At 49.2% G+C, this 15603-nt stretch overlaps 2 protein-coding genes across 7 annotated transcripts in view; both read left to right on the forward strand.

Moving 5' to 3' along the window:
* Window positions 1–15603, forward strand: part of RPA2 (replication protein A2) — a 317593-nt gene that overhangs the window by 27363 nt on the left and 274627 nt on the right. The gene's annotated exons all lie outside the window — the stretch shown is intronic.
* The window catches only part of SCMH1 (Scm polycomb group protein homolog 1), a 64398-nt gene that overhangs the window by 13131 nt on the left and 35664 nt on the right, over window positions 1–15603 (forward strand). For 4 of the 6 annotated variants that reach the window (XM_058856727.1, XM_058856730.1, XM_058856731.1 and 1 more), the window contains exons 2-6: window positions 1987–2093; window positions 5894–5978; window positions 8558–8626; window positions 12737–12807; window positions 13976–14210. In XM_058856727.1, the coding sequence (XP_058712710.1) occupies window positions 5954–5978; window positions 8558–8626; window positions 12737–12807; window positions 13976–14210 (400 nt within the window). In that variant the 5' untranslated portion in view covers window positions 1987–2093; window positions 5894–5953. Of the gene's footprint in view, window positions 1–1986; window positions 2094–5893; window positions 5979–8557; window positions 8627–12736; window positions 12808–13975; window positions 14215–15603 lie in introns of those variants that run through there. The other 2 variants (XM_058856728.1, XM_058856733.1) reach the window with 2 other exon arrangements.

The raw sequence follows: 15603 nt of genomic DNA on the forward strand, positions 1-15603 counted from the left end.
GAAGCTTCCAGAACGGAGCTGAAACGTTGCAGCAGGGAGGCTGGAATGGCAGCACTGCCATCACCCATGACAGGCAGGAGCTTACAGTGCTGCCCTCACATTTCCTGAGGGAATTTGTAAGGGACAGCACTTTACTGCTGGAAACACTGATGGAAACATGACTGTGAGGAAAACCTCATCTGAAGCAGAGGTTACATGGAAGGGATTTTTAGTGGCTGCAGTGGTCGTGGTGCTCCAGACCTGTGCTTTTGTGGGGAAGAAATCAATGACTGCAGGCACTTCGCATCATGAGAAACTGTCAGGATTCTCTTGTGGCAGCCCCATGGGATTTCCAAGAAGTGTCATTCTCACAGCCTTCTGTCAATACACAGAGCTTCCTTTTTTGTTTTTTCCCCCCAATCCTAATCTGTGAAGTATGTATCCAACCTAATAAAACCATTTTCCAGCTTCGCTGTTGGTGGTTTTCTTCCTCTTCTCTCTGAAAGCCTCTGGCCTGCTGGCAACAGCATTGTCCAGTGAGGTTTGAAGCTTGGCACGCTGTCAACAAACCTTCAGATTCCCTTTCAATCAAACGTGGTAGTGCTGAGATCCGACTTGGATTCCATCCCAAGGTTCACCATAATCATCCTTGTATAATAGGAAGTCCAAACAACCCCAGGAAATAATTCAGATGTGACTGGTGCCTTGAGTGGAATAAAGAAGTGCCTAGAAGAGACATTAAGAGCCTCGGCTCAAACTCTTTTCATAATTATGCGCTCCAAAGGAGTGGAGGCTTTGGAGATAAAGGGATTACATGCATCTCATGAGGTCTGGAAAGATGGGACAACATCTTCCATCCACTTTTTCTCATTTTTGTTTTACTGATATTGCAGTTGCCACATTTTGTGGAAGAATATTGCAGAGCAGGCTCCCCTCTAACCCTGCAGTTCCCTTCCAGTCTGGCACAGGTAAATTGAATCTGTCTGCCCTTAGGGATGAGCTTTTGGAAAAGCCTGTTGGCAAGAGCAGTGGGGGGAGAATTTAATTAGGTTAAGATGCATTTCCGCAGTGTTTGTGCTGCGGGCTGTGCGGTGCTGGGGATGCCCTGGGATGCTCTTCCAGCCTTGCCTGCCTCTCTGCTGCCTGAGAAAAAGGGAAAAGGCATCAGAGGTTTGAATCTCAGTGTAACCCAGCACAGGGCTCACCAGGGTGTGAACAAACCATGTCCTGAGCTGGTGTCCTGCCCCCAGTGTCAACAGCCTGGCAGGAGGGCAAGGGCTCGGCTTTTAAGGGAAAAAGCAGCAGCTGAGGCAGTGATGGGGTGGGTTTGGCTGGGCACCCAACCTTCCTTCAGCTCCTGCTTCAGGCCTGGCTACTGATGGCCCATGGGTCTCATACTTTGATACCCTTACAAATGCTGCTTTGCTTTTCAATGTCCATGCCATTTCTAAGGTTACTCGTTTACTTCTCTTGATAACTTCCTCCATAAGGAAGCTGCACATCTGCTAGTTTCCAATGAACTGTTCCTTCTCCCTGGTATGTACTTGGGAGTTTTTTTTACTTTTGTAGGTTTGCTCTGCTGCACTGGTAAGGGATAATTTGGAGTCCCCAGTTCTCTCTCTTCATGCTACTCATTATTTTATATGCCTCTCCTGTGGTCTCTCTCCTTTTCATTACTAATCAGGTCTAGTCTTTTCAATCCTCCTTTGTGTGATAGTTTCGTTTTACAAAAGCTGAACTAGTTTCTATCAGCTCAGTTGATGTGATCTTACTCAAATCAAAGGTGTTTAACAGCCGCAGTCCCGTGTACTCACTGCAAGCTGAACTTAAATTGTGTCAAGTTCTGTGCTGCTTTGCGAGTGCAAGTGGGAATGTTTGTTACAGCTGTCTTTAAATTTAAATTTGGATGTTTTAAATGAATTAAATATGAACATGAATAATGCAGCTGGTAACGTAGCCTTTCTGCAATTAAATGCAAACTTTTTCGTTTTGTCTCTGTGCTTTCAGGTTTTGCTATGCCGCAGTGTTTGTACTGACTCTGCTGTCTTGTAGGAGTGATGGGGAACTAGAGCCCATGACAGTTCAGTGGAGCCCTTGGCACTTTTGATATCTCGGTGAGTGAAAGTTGTTTGAAACTCTGGGAGAGGCATTTCATCTGCTACTGAAGGCAGTAAATCAGTTGGTCTTTTTACATTTTTAAGGTAGCGTCCTGCTGAAATGAATTTGCACATTGATCTGTCCTTTCAGGTTATAAATTCTGGAAACCAACACTCCGTAATGCTGTAGTTCATGCATGGGAGATTATCTTGATCTCCACAAGCAGGAGAAACTGAGCTTTTGAAAACAAGGGGAGTTTTAACTCTGGTGTGCAGCTCTGTGCAAGTGTCAGGCTCTGGAGATGGAGCATTGCAGCGTGTGCTGGGCTGTGGAAATCTCAAAGGCTTTGTTTGATGCAACAGTAAGATTGTGTCCTTTGTGCCATAGATCCAGCCAACAGGTCCATGTTTGTGCCTGAGGTGATTCTGGAAGATCTGTCTCTGTGGATAGCCTGATTTTGCCCCTTGGATACCAGACTGTAGCTTCTGCTATTTCTTACTTTCACATTTTTTCAATCTTTAGTCCCTGAATGGAGTAAAGGCCACGTTCATTGGTACCACGGTGCTCCTGTCCTGCAGTGCCTGTGAGCTTGTCTGTTCTGCCTTTGACTTTCTTCTCTCTACCCTGAAGTCTCCTCACTGGGGCATTTCAGCCTTGTCAAAACCTATAGAGTGATTTTTCTTGCCATCCAATCTGTTGTCAGTGAGATAAAGTCCCTGGTTGTTTCAGGTTGGAAGGAGCTTTTGGAGGTTGTCTGGTCCAATGTTGCATGCAGAGATGGGCTGACTTTGAAGTCAGTCAGCTACAAGGTTAGATCAGGCTGGCAGGGGAGGGAGCTGCTGGTGTTTGGAGGATCTCCAAGGGTGGAGATTTTACAGCTCTTCTGGGCAACTATAAATTACAGTCAGTGGAAATCATCAATTGCCAAGCCCTGTGTTAGTAAAGCCCAGGGGCAGCAGAGAGCCAGCTCCTATCTGTGCTCCCTGGGAGCAGGGACAGGATCCAAGGGAATGGCTGGAGCTGTGTCAGGGGAGGGACAGGCTGGATATGAGGAGAAGGTTCTTTCCCCAGGAAATGGTCATGAGCCTAAGCCTGCATGTGGAGCATTGGGACAGTGCTCTGACACCCCCAGGGTGGGACTGTTGGAGTGTCTGTGACAGGACAGGAGGATGATTTGGTGATCCTTGTGCATCCCCTCCCAGTTGTAACTGTTCCAGTTCCAGGAGGGCTGGGGTACACAGTGTGTGTCTCCATGGCTGAAGAAAGGCATCCCTGAATCCCTGGGATGCAGTAAAGCTCCCCTCTGGATGTGTAGGTCCAGCTGCCCCTGGGGCAGGCAGGATGAAGCTGTGCCTCATGGAGTTTGGATCTGCCTCTTCTCTAGGCATTACATGACTCTGAGCACACCAATTATTTTGCTTTTTTTTTTTCTTTGAGTCACGATTTTGCAGGGTTAACCCACGTGTTGCTGTCCTGTGGTGTGAGATGTACAGGGGATCTGGGTAGTGCAGAGCTGTGGTGGAGGCTTGTGAAGGCTGGCAAGAGTCAGGCTGGGGCTGTCACATTTGGACAGTTTCTTGGAGATGTATTTTGGAGTGCAGTGTCCTTGGGCTGGCACTCGTGGCTCTCAGCAAAGTGGGACTCCCCATGCAGCTCATGTCTCCTCCTCTGAGGAAGAGTCACCATTTGTTTGTTTATTTATTTAAATTGCACATTTACAACATCTGATTCTTTTCATAACAGAAGATCTTGCTGAGAGCCTGCTGCAGTGTTGGCTGAGGAATACCAGCAGTCAGCTCTGTGCTTTATCAGTATCACAGAATTATAAAATCATTAAGGTTGGAAAATACCTCCAAGATCATCAAGACTGAGCACCACCATGTCCTCTACACCAGAGCACTAGAGCCACATCCAGTCATTTCTTCAGTACACCATCACCTCCCTGGACAGCCCATTCCCATGCTTAACCCTTTCCTGAAGAGATTCTTCCTGCTGTCCAACCTGAACTTCTCCTGGCACATCTTGAGGACATTTCCTCTTGAACTGTCCCTTGTTCCCTCAAAGAGGAGACTGACCCCTCCTGTCTGCCCCCTCCTGTCAGGGAGTTGTGCAGGGTGAGAAGGTCCCCCTGAGGCTCATTCAGTTATTCCTCACAGTTATTCCCACTGTGAGGATGGAGGGTGCAGCAGTGCACCCTTGTCCTGGGCCATAACCTTTCACAAACCCTGTCTGAGCAGCTCAAAAACAGTCACAATTTTTTTTTTCTCCCAATATTTCTGAAGGGAAGGGGTCACACATCCCTGCCAGCAGCGCTCTGAGGTGCTCAGGCTGAAGCAGCTTTTCAGAATCCCTCAGAGGAGCACAGGAGCTCCTGTGCCAAACAAATGGGATTTGTGTGTGTGGGTAATTGAGAAAGTCCCACAGACAGCAGAGGGACAGAGCCAGAGATGGCAAATGCTTGTCTGGTGCCTTTATATATAAACACCTTTCAGCCTGGGTTTTTATGTCTAGGGGACTTTTCCTGCCAGGACTGCTAGTCTTTAATAAAAATAACTGAAGAAAATTATGAAAAGCAGCCTTAAAAGTTGTAAATAACCTTTCACATGTAGGTTACCTTCTGTTACTGAAGGGGAAACCAGTCTTACTCCTTTCACAAGTGTGTACAGACACACATGCTATTTAGGAGAGTAAGTGATTACTGTGCACCTTTTGATCTGGATTAAAAAAATAACCAGGATTTTTTTTCCCCTTTAGTATTTAATATTCCTTCAGTATTTTTCTTCTCAGAGTATTGCTCAGTGTTGCATGTAAAGAGGCTGTAGTTTGTAGAGCTGTTATAGAAAATTAAACTCTATTTCTCTTACATTTAGAAGAGGCCTGGTTTTCAAAACCCCAAATTCTTGCCAAATTGGATCTGTAAATAACCCTTTAAGCAGCTACTCAATGCTGCGTCCTGAGACAGCTTCCTCCTCCTCCTGACTGCCCCACTGTGAACAAAATGGAATTATATTGATACAATTAATCTTTCATTAGTTAGTGGAGTGTCAAAACATGCTATTCCTGGCTTTCCCAAGGGCTTGTTTGTGGCTCAGGCATTCATTTGGATGTTTTTTGGCAGGGCCTGGCAGGGCTTTGTGGGTGTGGCAGACCCTGCCCTGTGAGCATGGTTGTGCTGGGTCCCTGTTCACATCCAGCACACATCTCCCAAGAGCTCTGATTTTTCAGGGATATATCTTTATAACAAGAATGTAAATGCCTTTGCTTGCTGGGCACAGTCCAGCCAGTTTTTCTTCAACCAGGAAAAAAAAAAATGCAGCACAACTTGGACACTCGTGGCAGTACTAACAGCAAAAGTATTTCCTGGGTCATTGTCCAATTTCTCATCCTTATTCCCCAGAACTGCTGGGAGCAATTTGAATTGTAAGTGGCAAGCTGGGGATTGCTGTGCTGCTTTGCCAGAGTTAATGTTATGTTTCCATGTGTTTTCTTTCATAAATTCCAGCTCTGCCTCCCTTTGTTAGTAAGTGGGAGCAGCCCCTCCTTCCACACACACGCTCTGGACCCACTGTAGGGTTAGCACAGAGACAGGCATGTGCTTCTTATGCTTATTTATGCTGCTCCTGCTGCCATGAATTTGATGTTGTCCACAAACTGGAGAAAGTGTTGTAGTTTCAGGGGGTGAAATGAGTTGTGTGTGTTCCGTGCAAGCCCGGGTGGCAGAGCGTGTGTTTCCCCCCACTGTGTGATGAGTTAATGGTGCAGATGACTGTGTGCTCCAGAATGGGGAATTTTCTCATCTTTATTTCTTTTGTCCTAGACATCTTCAGCTCTGTAAGAGCAGCCCAGTCCCAGGATAAGGACAGCAGCAGGTGGTAGAATGCGGAAACCAGGCCCTCAGAAAGGTGAGCAGTGATGCTTGGCACAGCCAAGAGCCCTGCAGTGAGCTGCCTCAGGGGGCTGACAGCGGGGTGGGAGCTGAGGGAATGAGGTTGGAAGCCCAAAACAGAGTTGTGTGTTTGTCAATCAGTGTGCAGAGAGCAGTTCATCAATCCACCCCTGTGACAGGAAGAGGAGAATCCTTCTTTGGGGCATCCCTGCAGCTGGTGGGGCGCAGTGGCAGCAGCGAGGGTGCCCTGCAGAACCCACGGCAGCATCTGGCAGAGCTCCCAGCGTGCGGCAAAGTGCCTGTGCTGGCACAGACCTCTTCCCTCTAATGAGCCATGAAACCAGAGACCAGCCTACCTTGTGGAGAGGAAATCTGTCAGGAGCTTACCCTGCCAGCAGCCCCTTGGCCCAGCACGTGCTTCCTGGGTCCTGCATCCCCAGCAAAAAGGGTGAAGCCGAGCAGGCTGCCTGCAGCTGAGCTGCTCTGGCTTCTCGTGCTTAACAAAAATATTGATTTCCTTTAGTGCTGTGCCATGCATGTGCGTTTGACTGGAGTGATCTCATCACATGCGCTCCAGAGGAGGGGGGAAGGGAGCAGTGAGAGGATGGAGCATCCTCCACAGCTCTTTGTTCACATCTGCTCCACACTCTCCCAAGGTTTATTGCAGGAGATTTCTATGCTCGGTTTCTCTCCTCCCTTTATTTTTTTTAAACGTCTCCTTTGCTTCTGTCGTGGTTCATCTTACAGCAGCATTATCCTCTTCCTAACACTGCTTGTCCTTTAATGAAGTGAAAATAAATGAAGGAAAGCAGGGAATGGGGAGACCCTGCTGCGAGGCAGCTGGAGGGCTTGGCAATAAAGGAGGCTGGTTGATTAGTCAGCAGCATGGCCGAGGCCCGGGCTGCCTGGATTCAGCCTCACTCACAGCTTGTTCTCTGTTCTCCTGGAGCCTCCAGCCATCCTGTCTCTGTGACCTGTGCTCAGAATGCCAGGCTGTAGGTTGTAGAGGCAACACCTGCATTGTGCACATGTGGGTTTCTGTCCTACTTACCTGCTTTTTTAATAATGCATTGAACTTTGGCTGTTTCTTTATTTGTCTGCAGAAATTCTTGTTTCTCTCTCTGTCTCTGCTGCTTTTGTATCCTGCTTAATGAGGATTTTTGCATGTTAAAGGTTAAGAACAAAATGTACCTTCACCTGCAGAGTATGGCAAGAAGCTCCTTTGAGTGCATGGATGCTGTTAGAGCTTTCCTGCGACACTGAGGGGAGCTTTACCCACCCAGGGGGCTCTTTTGCTTTTGACTTAAATACTTTATGTCCTTTATCCTTGCTTTCTTAGGGAGATGGCACAATACTGTGCCTCGTGGTAATGCATTTATTAGGAAGGGTGTCCTTCAATCCTTTTCATTCATTTATGTCTCTCCAAGGAGGTTCTTTGTCTGGCCCATGTCTAGTGACGCTGTGGCCACACTCCATATGTCCCTCGTGTTCATTTAAGGGATGCTGATCTGGCATCCCTCTGTTGGGCTGGAGGCAGGGCAGGCATCCCCCACTTCTTGCTCTATCACTTTCCAGAGTAATAAAACCTACATGCTGTCTTGTCCATTGTGCTGAAAAGAACATGTCAAGAAGAGAAGATTGCAAAAATAATTGTCCCAAAGCAATTCCAGACACGTTAAGACACCCCAGGCCACTTCAGAAGCAGCTCTTAGCCTGCCTCTTCCAGCTATTTGTCAGGAGATTTCAAAACTTTTCCTTTCACAAGGAACTGCTTTTCATGGGGGCAAGGCACATTTTGTAGGGCACTACCAAGCTGCTGTGTACAATAGCCCTAAAAATGGTCTGTAAAATAAAGGAGCTGGAGTGCAGCAGCACTCCCAGGGTGCCCAGCCTGGCAGCAGCAGGTCGAGGAGCTGGGTCAGGGTGAACTCTGCCATGGCACAGGGATTCTTCATCCCTCCTTTGGGCTGGAGGCTGCTGCAGGCTGGGATGAGCATTCCTCACTTCCTTCTCTATCACTTTCCTGAGCTGTCTTGAGAACTTTAATTTTTTGGGAGCTCTGGGACCCAAAGCTGTCATGAGCAAAGACAGCTGAGGGGAGCTGCTCTGCAGAGCTGGTGCTGCTTTGCTGTGATCTCTTCTGAGCTGCAAGGGACACAAGGAAACCTGGTGTTGTGTGTGGAGAGGGCACTTGTGCAGATTTTCAGAGAAGTCCTCTGCCTGTCACCATGAAGGGTTGAGGCTGTTTGTGTGGAATAACCTGGAGTTGACACACAAGGAGCCATTCTGCACCAAAGATTCACACAAGCCATTTTTAGTGGCTGTTACGTTTGTTCCTCTCAAGCCCTTCTTCTCATAGCTAAAATGATGGAGCTCTGTCAGTTTGCTGTTCTTTGTTATTCCTTTTTGCTGGAGGAGAACAGTGGCTGGTGGGAGCTAAACAGGAATTGAGGTGTGGGGAGGAGGGGAGAGATAGAGGCAGATCATCCACATTACTGGGGTGATGATAGGGGGGTCACTGCTCTCCTCTGAAGTGTAGAAGGGTGCATTATCTGGCTCCTTTCCCTGACACAAGTACTCTGTTTCTTGTCTCAGCCATAGACTGGAAAGATGGTAAAAAGCACAAGCACAGCCGCCCGTCAGAGTCTCCCTCCCAGTACCAAGGTAAGAGAGCTCCCTTCTTCCTCCCCACTTTTTTTTCACCCTCCCTTCTCCCTTTTGCAATTTCCAAAGATTTTTTTTTTTGGACAAGTGCATGGTGCAGCAGTGAGGATTGGCAATCACCTGCAAGAAGCTGAGCAGCTCATCACTGCCCAAAGCTTGGGCACATCTTTGTAGGGCCTGGAGAAGAGAAAGATCTGAGGAGACCATAGAGCCCCTTCCAGTGCCTCAAGGGGCTCCAGGAGAGCTGAAGAGGGACTTTGGACAAGGGTCTGAAGTGACAGGACAATGGGAATGGTTTCACACTGTCAGAGAGCAGGCTTAGATGGAATATTGAGAAGAAATTCTTCCTTGTTAGGGTGGGGAGGCCCTGGCACAGGGTGCCCAGAGAAGCTGTGGCTGCCCCTGGAAGTGTCCAGGGTCAGGCTGGACAGGGTTTGGAGCAACCTGGGACAGTGGAAGGTGTCCCTGCCCATGGCAGGCAGCAGAAAGGAATGGGCTTTAAGGTCCCTTGCAACCCAAACCATTTTGTGATTCTGCACATTGAGGGGGTAAAATTCAACATCTTTCCAGTGCAGAGCACCCTGTAATCCAGGCAGGATTTTGGGTCAAAGCTGCATTGGGGCATGCCTGAGGAGAGCAGGACAGACCAGACAGCACCCTGGTGTTTCAGAGCTGGTAGTTTTGCCTTGCACATTGTCAGATTTTACCGAGTGGGACAGTGAGCACACACAGCTGGATTGATGGCTGAGCAAAGTGCCTGAGATGGGGCAGGGTGGGACAGGAGGGAGTTGTGCCTGTGGGAGAGCTGACCCCTTTGGGAGGCCAGGCTCAGACATCAGGGACAGCCACTGTCACCTTGGATCTGTGAGCCCAGACGATGCTCTGCTCATTTTCATACCCAGCTGGCTCAAACTGTGCTGCTCTCGTTGCTGCCTCGGTGCTCCTTAGCAGCCACACATATGGGCTGCAGACTTTAATGGGATGCCTTGATCTGGGTAGAGCACATTCTCCTTCACAGATGTGACCTGAAACACACATGTATTGTTTCAGTTGGATTGATGACCCCTCGGGAGCCAAAATGCTAATGGAACCCAAGCCAGACTTCAGTGAAAGATATAAACAGAAACTCCATCTTCATTTAAATTCTGGGCAAAGGATCAATGTTAAATGCAACATGAAGAGAATCAAAACATGAGGGTGCAGAGCTGCATTGTTCACAACTACTGCAGTTTGACCTCTTGGGTGTGTGGAGTGTTTTGTTTGGAGTAAATATTTTTGAAGGTTAAGACATCAGAGCCCAAATTTGATTGTCTGCCTGGAAGTAATATCTGCCTTTGGCATGAGCACACGACAAGGAGCTTTCCCAAGGCAAGCACAAGTGACAGACAGTCACCCCAGTGGCATTTCCACAGCCAAGTCACAGGGACTCACACGGGTTCCCAATCCTTGGCTTTTGTTTGGCTCACAGATGTAGGTGCAAAAACAGGGTGTTTCTCATTTAAGTGTCTTTTTCTCATTTCTTCCTGTGAAGGAGATCCAGTGTGCTGAAGAGAGGTGGAGAGGGACTTGGGACAAGGGCCTGAAGTGCAGGGTTTCCTCTCGTGCTAAGGGTGTGATGGCAGCTTCCAACTGCAGTCTGCACTTTTGACCTTGGGTAATCTTGAGAAAGAAGTGCAGGTTCTACCTGTGCTTGCCCTGCCATCTGTGTGTGAGGGGATGGCTGGTAGTGAACAGAGAGGGAGGGAGGGAAGGCTGAACATTGCTGGATCAGTTCTGTCTTTTCTTAGAAGTCTCTCTGCTGCTCCTGCTTTTCTTTGCAAAATAAATCACCAGAACCATTAGTCGTAGGAATCAGAGAATCACAGAATATCCTGAGCTGGAAGGGACCCCCAGGATCATCCAGCCAGACCCCCCAGCACCCCCAGCCTGGGCATCCCTGGAGCGCTGTCCAAAGGCTCCTGGAGCTCTGGCAGCCTCGGGGCCGTGCCCATTCCCTGGGGAGCCTGGGCAGTGCCAGCACCTCTGGGGGAAGAACCTTTCCCTAAATCCAGCCTGAGCCTGGCCTGGCCCAGCTTCATGCTGTTCCCTTAGGTCCTAGAGAAGCTGCAGTTCTGGTGCTGTGTGTGTGTCTTCATACAGTGGTTGAATCCCAGCAGGCTTTAGAATTAATCTCAAATAAGTTCCATGTCCAAACGCTATTTTTAGAGGCCTGCAGCTGTCTCAGAAATTCTCTGCTCCCACTGGGGCTGGATCTCTGCTGTGGGGTGAGCTGCTGCAGGGAGCAGGACAGCCTGGTTTGGTGTGGAGGGAGTGAAAAGTGGAAAGATTAAAACCAGGACAACTTTTAATAGTGATGGATTGAAACCAGCTGAGGGGAGTTTGGTTTTTTTTTAATAAAAATTGTCAAGCCCAGCTGATCCTGTTCAAGCTTCTGGCTCAGGGCCTGGGGCTAAGCCTGGCACTGCTCACCCAGTACTGTCACCTGGACATCCTCTGTGTTCCAGCCTCTGAAGGGCCACCCCAGTCTGAGATGAGCCCAGAGCAGCTACCAGAGTTAAGTGAGGGGATTCAGAAGGCATTTCCAGGCCAGGAGTGCCCAGCTTTGCTTTGCCTGGATGTTTACTCCACATTATTCATACAAAGAGTTTCATTGACAGAACCAAATATAAAATTGTATCTTCAATTAATGCGAAAGAATTTAATGTGAGAGCATCATTGCAGTAACTCACTGAATTTCTTCATTCACCCAGTGTGAAACTGTGGCTGAAAGGAAAATATGTGCCAGTGGATGGAGCTGAGCAGTCTGGGGCATGGAGAGTGCTGTCAGTGTGGAAACAGCGATATTCAGCCAGTGTGGCAATGAAACTGTGCTTTTTTCTGTTAATTTTCCCCATTTCTAACAGTGTACTAGTCATCTGCATGGGAGGTGGTGAGAAAGCAGCGTTCCTTGTATTTATTTGAAGCTTGTAGATTATGAAGGCTCCTCTGTGCACAAGGCAGCACTGAAGCAATGTGTGCTGACCTTACTGCCTCAGTTTTCAGAGGTGTGGTGTGTGCTGCAGTAGCTAAAATGGCTCTTAATGTGGCTTTTGTTTTGAAAATAGACTGATTAAGAACTTGCCGTGACTCGGGAAGCAGTGGCTGACTTGAATTGTGCTGCCACCAATGCTCTGGAAATGCCTTGAAAAGGGAGGTCTCCCGGGAGCTGTTTGGATGAATACAAGTGAATGTCACGCTGGAAGGTTCCTCTCCCAGCTGCTCAGTTTAAATGGCAAAAGTCACGATTTGCTGGGATCACAGGAGCTTTTAATTCCTCATTTAATAACAGGTTTCCCTTGGTGGCATATTGCTTTTACCCTCCCTGCTGCACGTGAGGAAGGTGCAGGCAAGGATGAAATGCGCTTCCCCTGGCAGCAGCACTGGTGGAAGGGGGTTTGGTGAGGTTTTGAGCTCAGTAAATCCCTCTTTGGAGGATCCCTGCTCCCATCCTGCCCATCCTGTGGACTCCATGGCACTTTAGGAAGTTAACTGCTGACCTGTTACAGCTGGGGTTGGGGTGGGCTGTGTGTGTGCTGGACCAGGGGGACCATCCAGTCACCACAAAGCAGATTTCCTGTTCAAAATCCATGATTTAGAATCGTAGGATCACAGAATGGCTCGGGTTAGAAATGACCATAAAAATAATCTTGTTCCAAGCCCCAAGCTGTGCTGCTCGTAGCCCACAGTGACTGTTTGCAATCCCCAGACTGAGTGATGTGTTTAATGAATGGTTTTTAAGGGACAGTTGTCTGGAAGCCTCCACAGATTCCCATCTGTGCTGGGTGTTTTCCATTAAGTTGTAGGTTGTTATCCTGACTCTGTGCAGCCCCTTCTCGGCAGCGCCGAGGCAGGAGGATGCCGAAGGCAGCGCTGTGCTTTGTTCTGCCTGTCACTTGCAGTTGTAAATCTTCTGTGCTCACAAACATCAGAGGTTCTTGGTGAAAACATGTTGCCTGTGAGCACCTCCTCTGTGAGAAGTGCAGAACTGCTGCCTTAGGAGTCTGGCTAGTTCTTTTGCTGAGAATTTTGTTCATCTGTTCCTATTTGAATCCTTTTGTTTTCACTTCTCAGGTCACTTCACCTGGGAGAAGTACCTGAAAGAGACATGTGCCATCCCAGCTCCTGCCCATTGTTTCAAGCAGGTAAGAGCATGAAAACAAGAAAGGTCAAAGGCTGTGGTCCACTGGGAGCCCCAGAGTTCTGTGCCTGGAATAGGCCCCTGGTTTGGCAAGGAAGATACTTGAGGATATTGGAGACTTAACAGAAATCCAAGTGCTGAAGCAAAGATTAAAAAGATGCATTTAGAGTAGCACAGAAGATTTTCCTCTCAGATATGCATGTTGGGAACACGAGTATGCTATTACTCTGTCAAGCAAGGGCCCTTGGAGAAAGTGTCCTGATCCAGCTTTGGGTGGATCCTGCCCAATCTGGAGATTTTCAGCAGAATTCACCCAATTGTTGTGACAGAATGGCAGCCCCTGGGCAGCAGGAACTGAGTGCAGGGGTGGTTGTGCTGAGTACAGGGGGTGCAGGAGTGAAGGAGCGTGGGACACCTGGGTCTGGGCACAGGGGAGTGTCTGGGGTTGGCTGGGTGAGTCTTCCCAGGAAAGGGTTAATCCCCTACACTGGGCACTGTGGGAGCACCTCAGACCCTGGGATCAGTTTTGGGCCCCTCACAACAAGGGGGCTGGAGCATGTCCAGAGAAGGGAATGGAGCTGGGGAAGGGGCTGGAGCCCCAGGAGTGGCTGGGGCAGCTGGGAAAGGGGCTCAGCCTGGAGAAAAGGAGGCTCAGGGGGAAGGAACCTTCTGGTCCTGCACAACTCCCTGCCAGGAGGATGGAGCCAGGTGGGGGTCAGGTTCTGCTCCCAGGTAACAAGGGACAGCATAAGAGGAAACAGCTTCAACTGGTGTGAATTTCTTCACTGAAAAGGTGATCAGGCCAAGGAAATGTCTACCCAGGGCACAAAAAACATCTGTTTGTGGTGCTTAGGGGTAATAGGTTCGTGGTGGGCTTGGCAATATTGTGGGAACAGCTGGAGTCAATGATCTCAGAGGTGTTTTCCAGCATGAATGATTCTGTGATTTCAAGAGAAGGGCCTTTAGCTGCCTAGATGATGCAGGATGGAAGGGTGGGGGTCTGTTAAAGACCTGCCAGGGCTTGCTGAGTTCTCTGTGGTGCCTGGAGGGGCTGTCAGCCTTCAGCAGACTCCCTTTGGGTACTCCTAGTGCTGAAGCTTTGTGCCTGAGGCCAGTGCATGTTTTGGCAGTCCCAGCTCTGACTGGCCCCTGCTCTGTCCCACTCTTTGCAGTCCTACACTCCACCTGCAAACGAGTTCAAGATCAGTATGAAGCTGGAGGCACAGGACCCCCGGAACACCACGTCCACCTGCATCGCCACCGTGGTGGGGCTGACGGGCGCCCGCCTGCGCCTGCGCCTCGATGGCAGCGACAACAAGAACGACTTCTGGAGGCTGGTGGACTCTGCTGAGATCCAGCCCATTGGGAACTGTGAGAAGAATGGAGGGATGCTGCAGCCTCCACTGGGTGAGCTGGAGTTCTGCTGTCCAACCAGGGTCAAATTGATGGTGGGGAAAGCTGGGGGGTTTTTATAGATCTGTGCTTGGAACAGAGGCCCGTGGCCTGCCCCTGCCTACTCCAGGATATACACAAGGTATATAAACCACACCAGGTCTGGATTTCCACACAGGCACATGGACAGGGAGAGCCTTTAGACTGCAGGTGAAAGAGGTCTCTGCTTGCCCTGGTTGCAGCTCAAGCTCTGGATTGTTGCCCAGAGAAGCTGTGGCTGCCCCATCCCTGGAAGTGTTCAAGGCCAGGTTGGAATAACCTGAGATAGAGGAAGGTGTCCCAAGCCATGGCAGAGGGGATAAACTGGTTGATCTTTAAAATCCCTTCCAACCCAGCCTACCCTGGGATTCTAGGATTCAATACCAGATTACCTGGATGGGAAACAATGTTGGAAAAGGTTCACAGTGACTAAAGTCCTGTCTCATATGAAGAGATACTTGTAGTAGTTCATACTTATTTATTTAATTTTGCTTGACTACAACATTATAAATAGCCTGGACTGTCTAACACTTCTTCCAGTCTTCCATTAAACACACAACACTTTCCTTTTCCCTTGATGCTTGCCCAGTGACAAGCTGATTTTTTCCTGCAAAATTAACCTGCTTTTGCATTCTGCTGCCCAACAGTTTTAGTGTCTTCATAAACCTCTCTCTCAATTAGCATATCCCCAAATAATGTTTTCAGTGCCAGGCTGGACAGGGCTTGGAACAACCTGGTGTGGCCAGCAGAGGGCACGAAGCGCAGGTAACACAGCCCTGGCTGTGCCAGGGGACGGGGATGAGCTTGGGAACAGGTCTGGGAATGCTGCTCCGTGTGCCCAGCTCTGCTCTGTGCCACCTCCTTCACCTTGCACCAGAGAAGAGGGCACGGTTAGGTGAGATATTAGGAAAAAATTCTTCCCTGGGTGGCTGGGGAGGCCCTGGCAGAGGTTGCCCAGAGGAATTGTGGCTGCCCCCATCCCTGGGAGTGTTCAAGGCCAGGTTGGATGGGGCTTGGAGCAGCCTGGGATAGTGGAAGGTGTCCCTGCCTGTGGCAGGGGAGTGGAAGTGGATGATTTTGCACCCAGCATGAAGACAGGTAACCAAGATAGTGCTGCAGTTGCCCCTCCTGCCTGCAGAGTTCAAGGGCCTAGAAAACCCAGCAAGGATTTTCTGTTTCCTGTAGTATATTCCATCTGCACACATCTGCTGCTGCTGCTCTATCTTTACACAGATAATTCCAGTGGCAGGAGCCAGGGAACAGCTGGAGCTGGGCCAGGCCAGGCTCAGGCTGGATTTAGGGAAAGGTTCTTCCCCCAGAGGTGCTGGCACTGCCCAGGCTCCCCAGGGAATGGGCACGGCCCCGAGGC

This window comes from Poecile atricapillus, chromosome 24 (genome assembly GCF_030490865.1).
Source record: "Poecile atricapillus isolate bPoeAtr1 chromosome 24, bPoeAtr1.hap1, whole genome shotgun sequence".
In the NCBI taxonomy this organism is placed as follows: Eukaryota; Metazoa; Chordata; class Aves; order Passeriformes; family Paridae; genus Poecile; species Poecile atricapillus.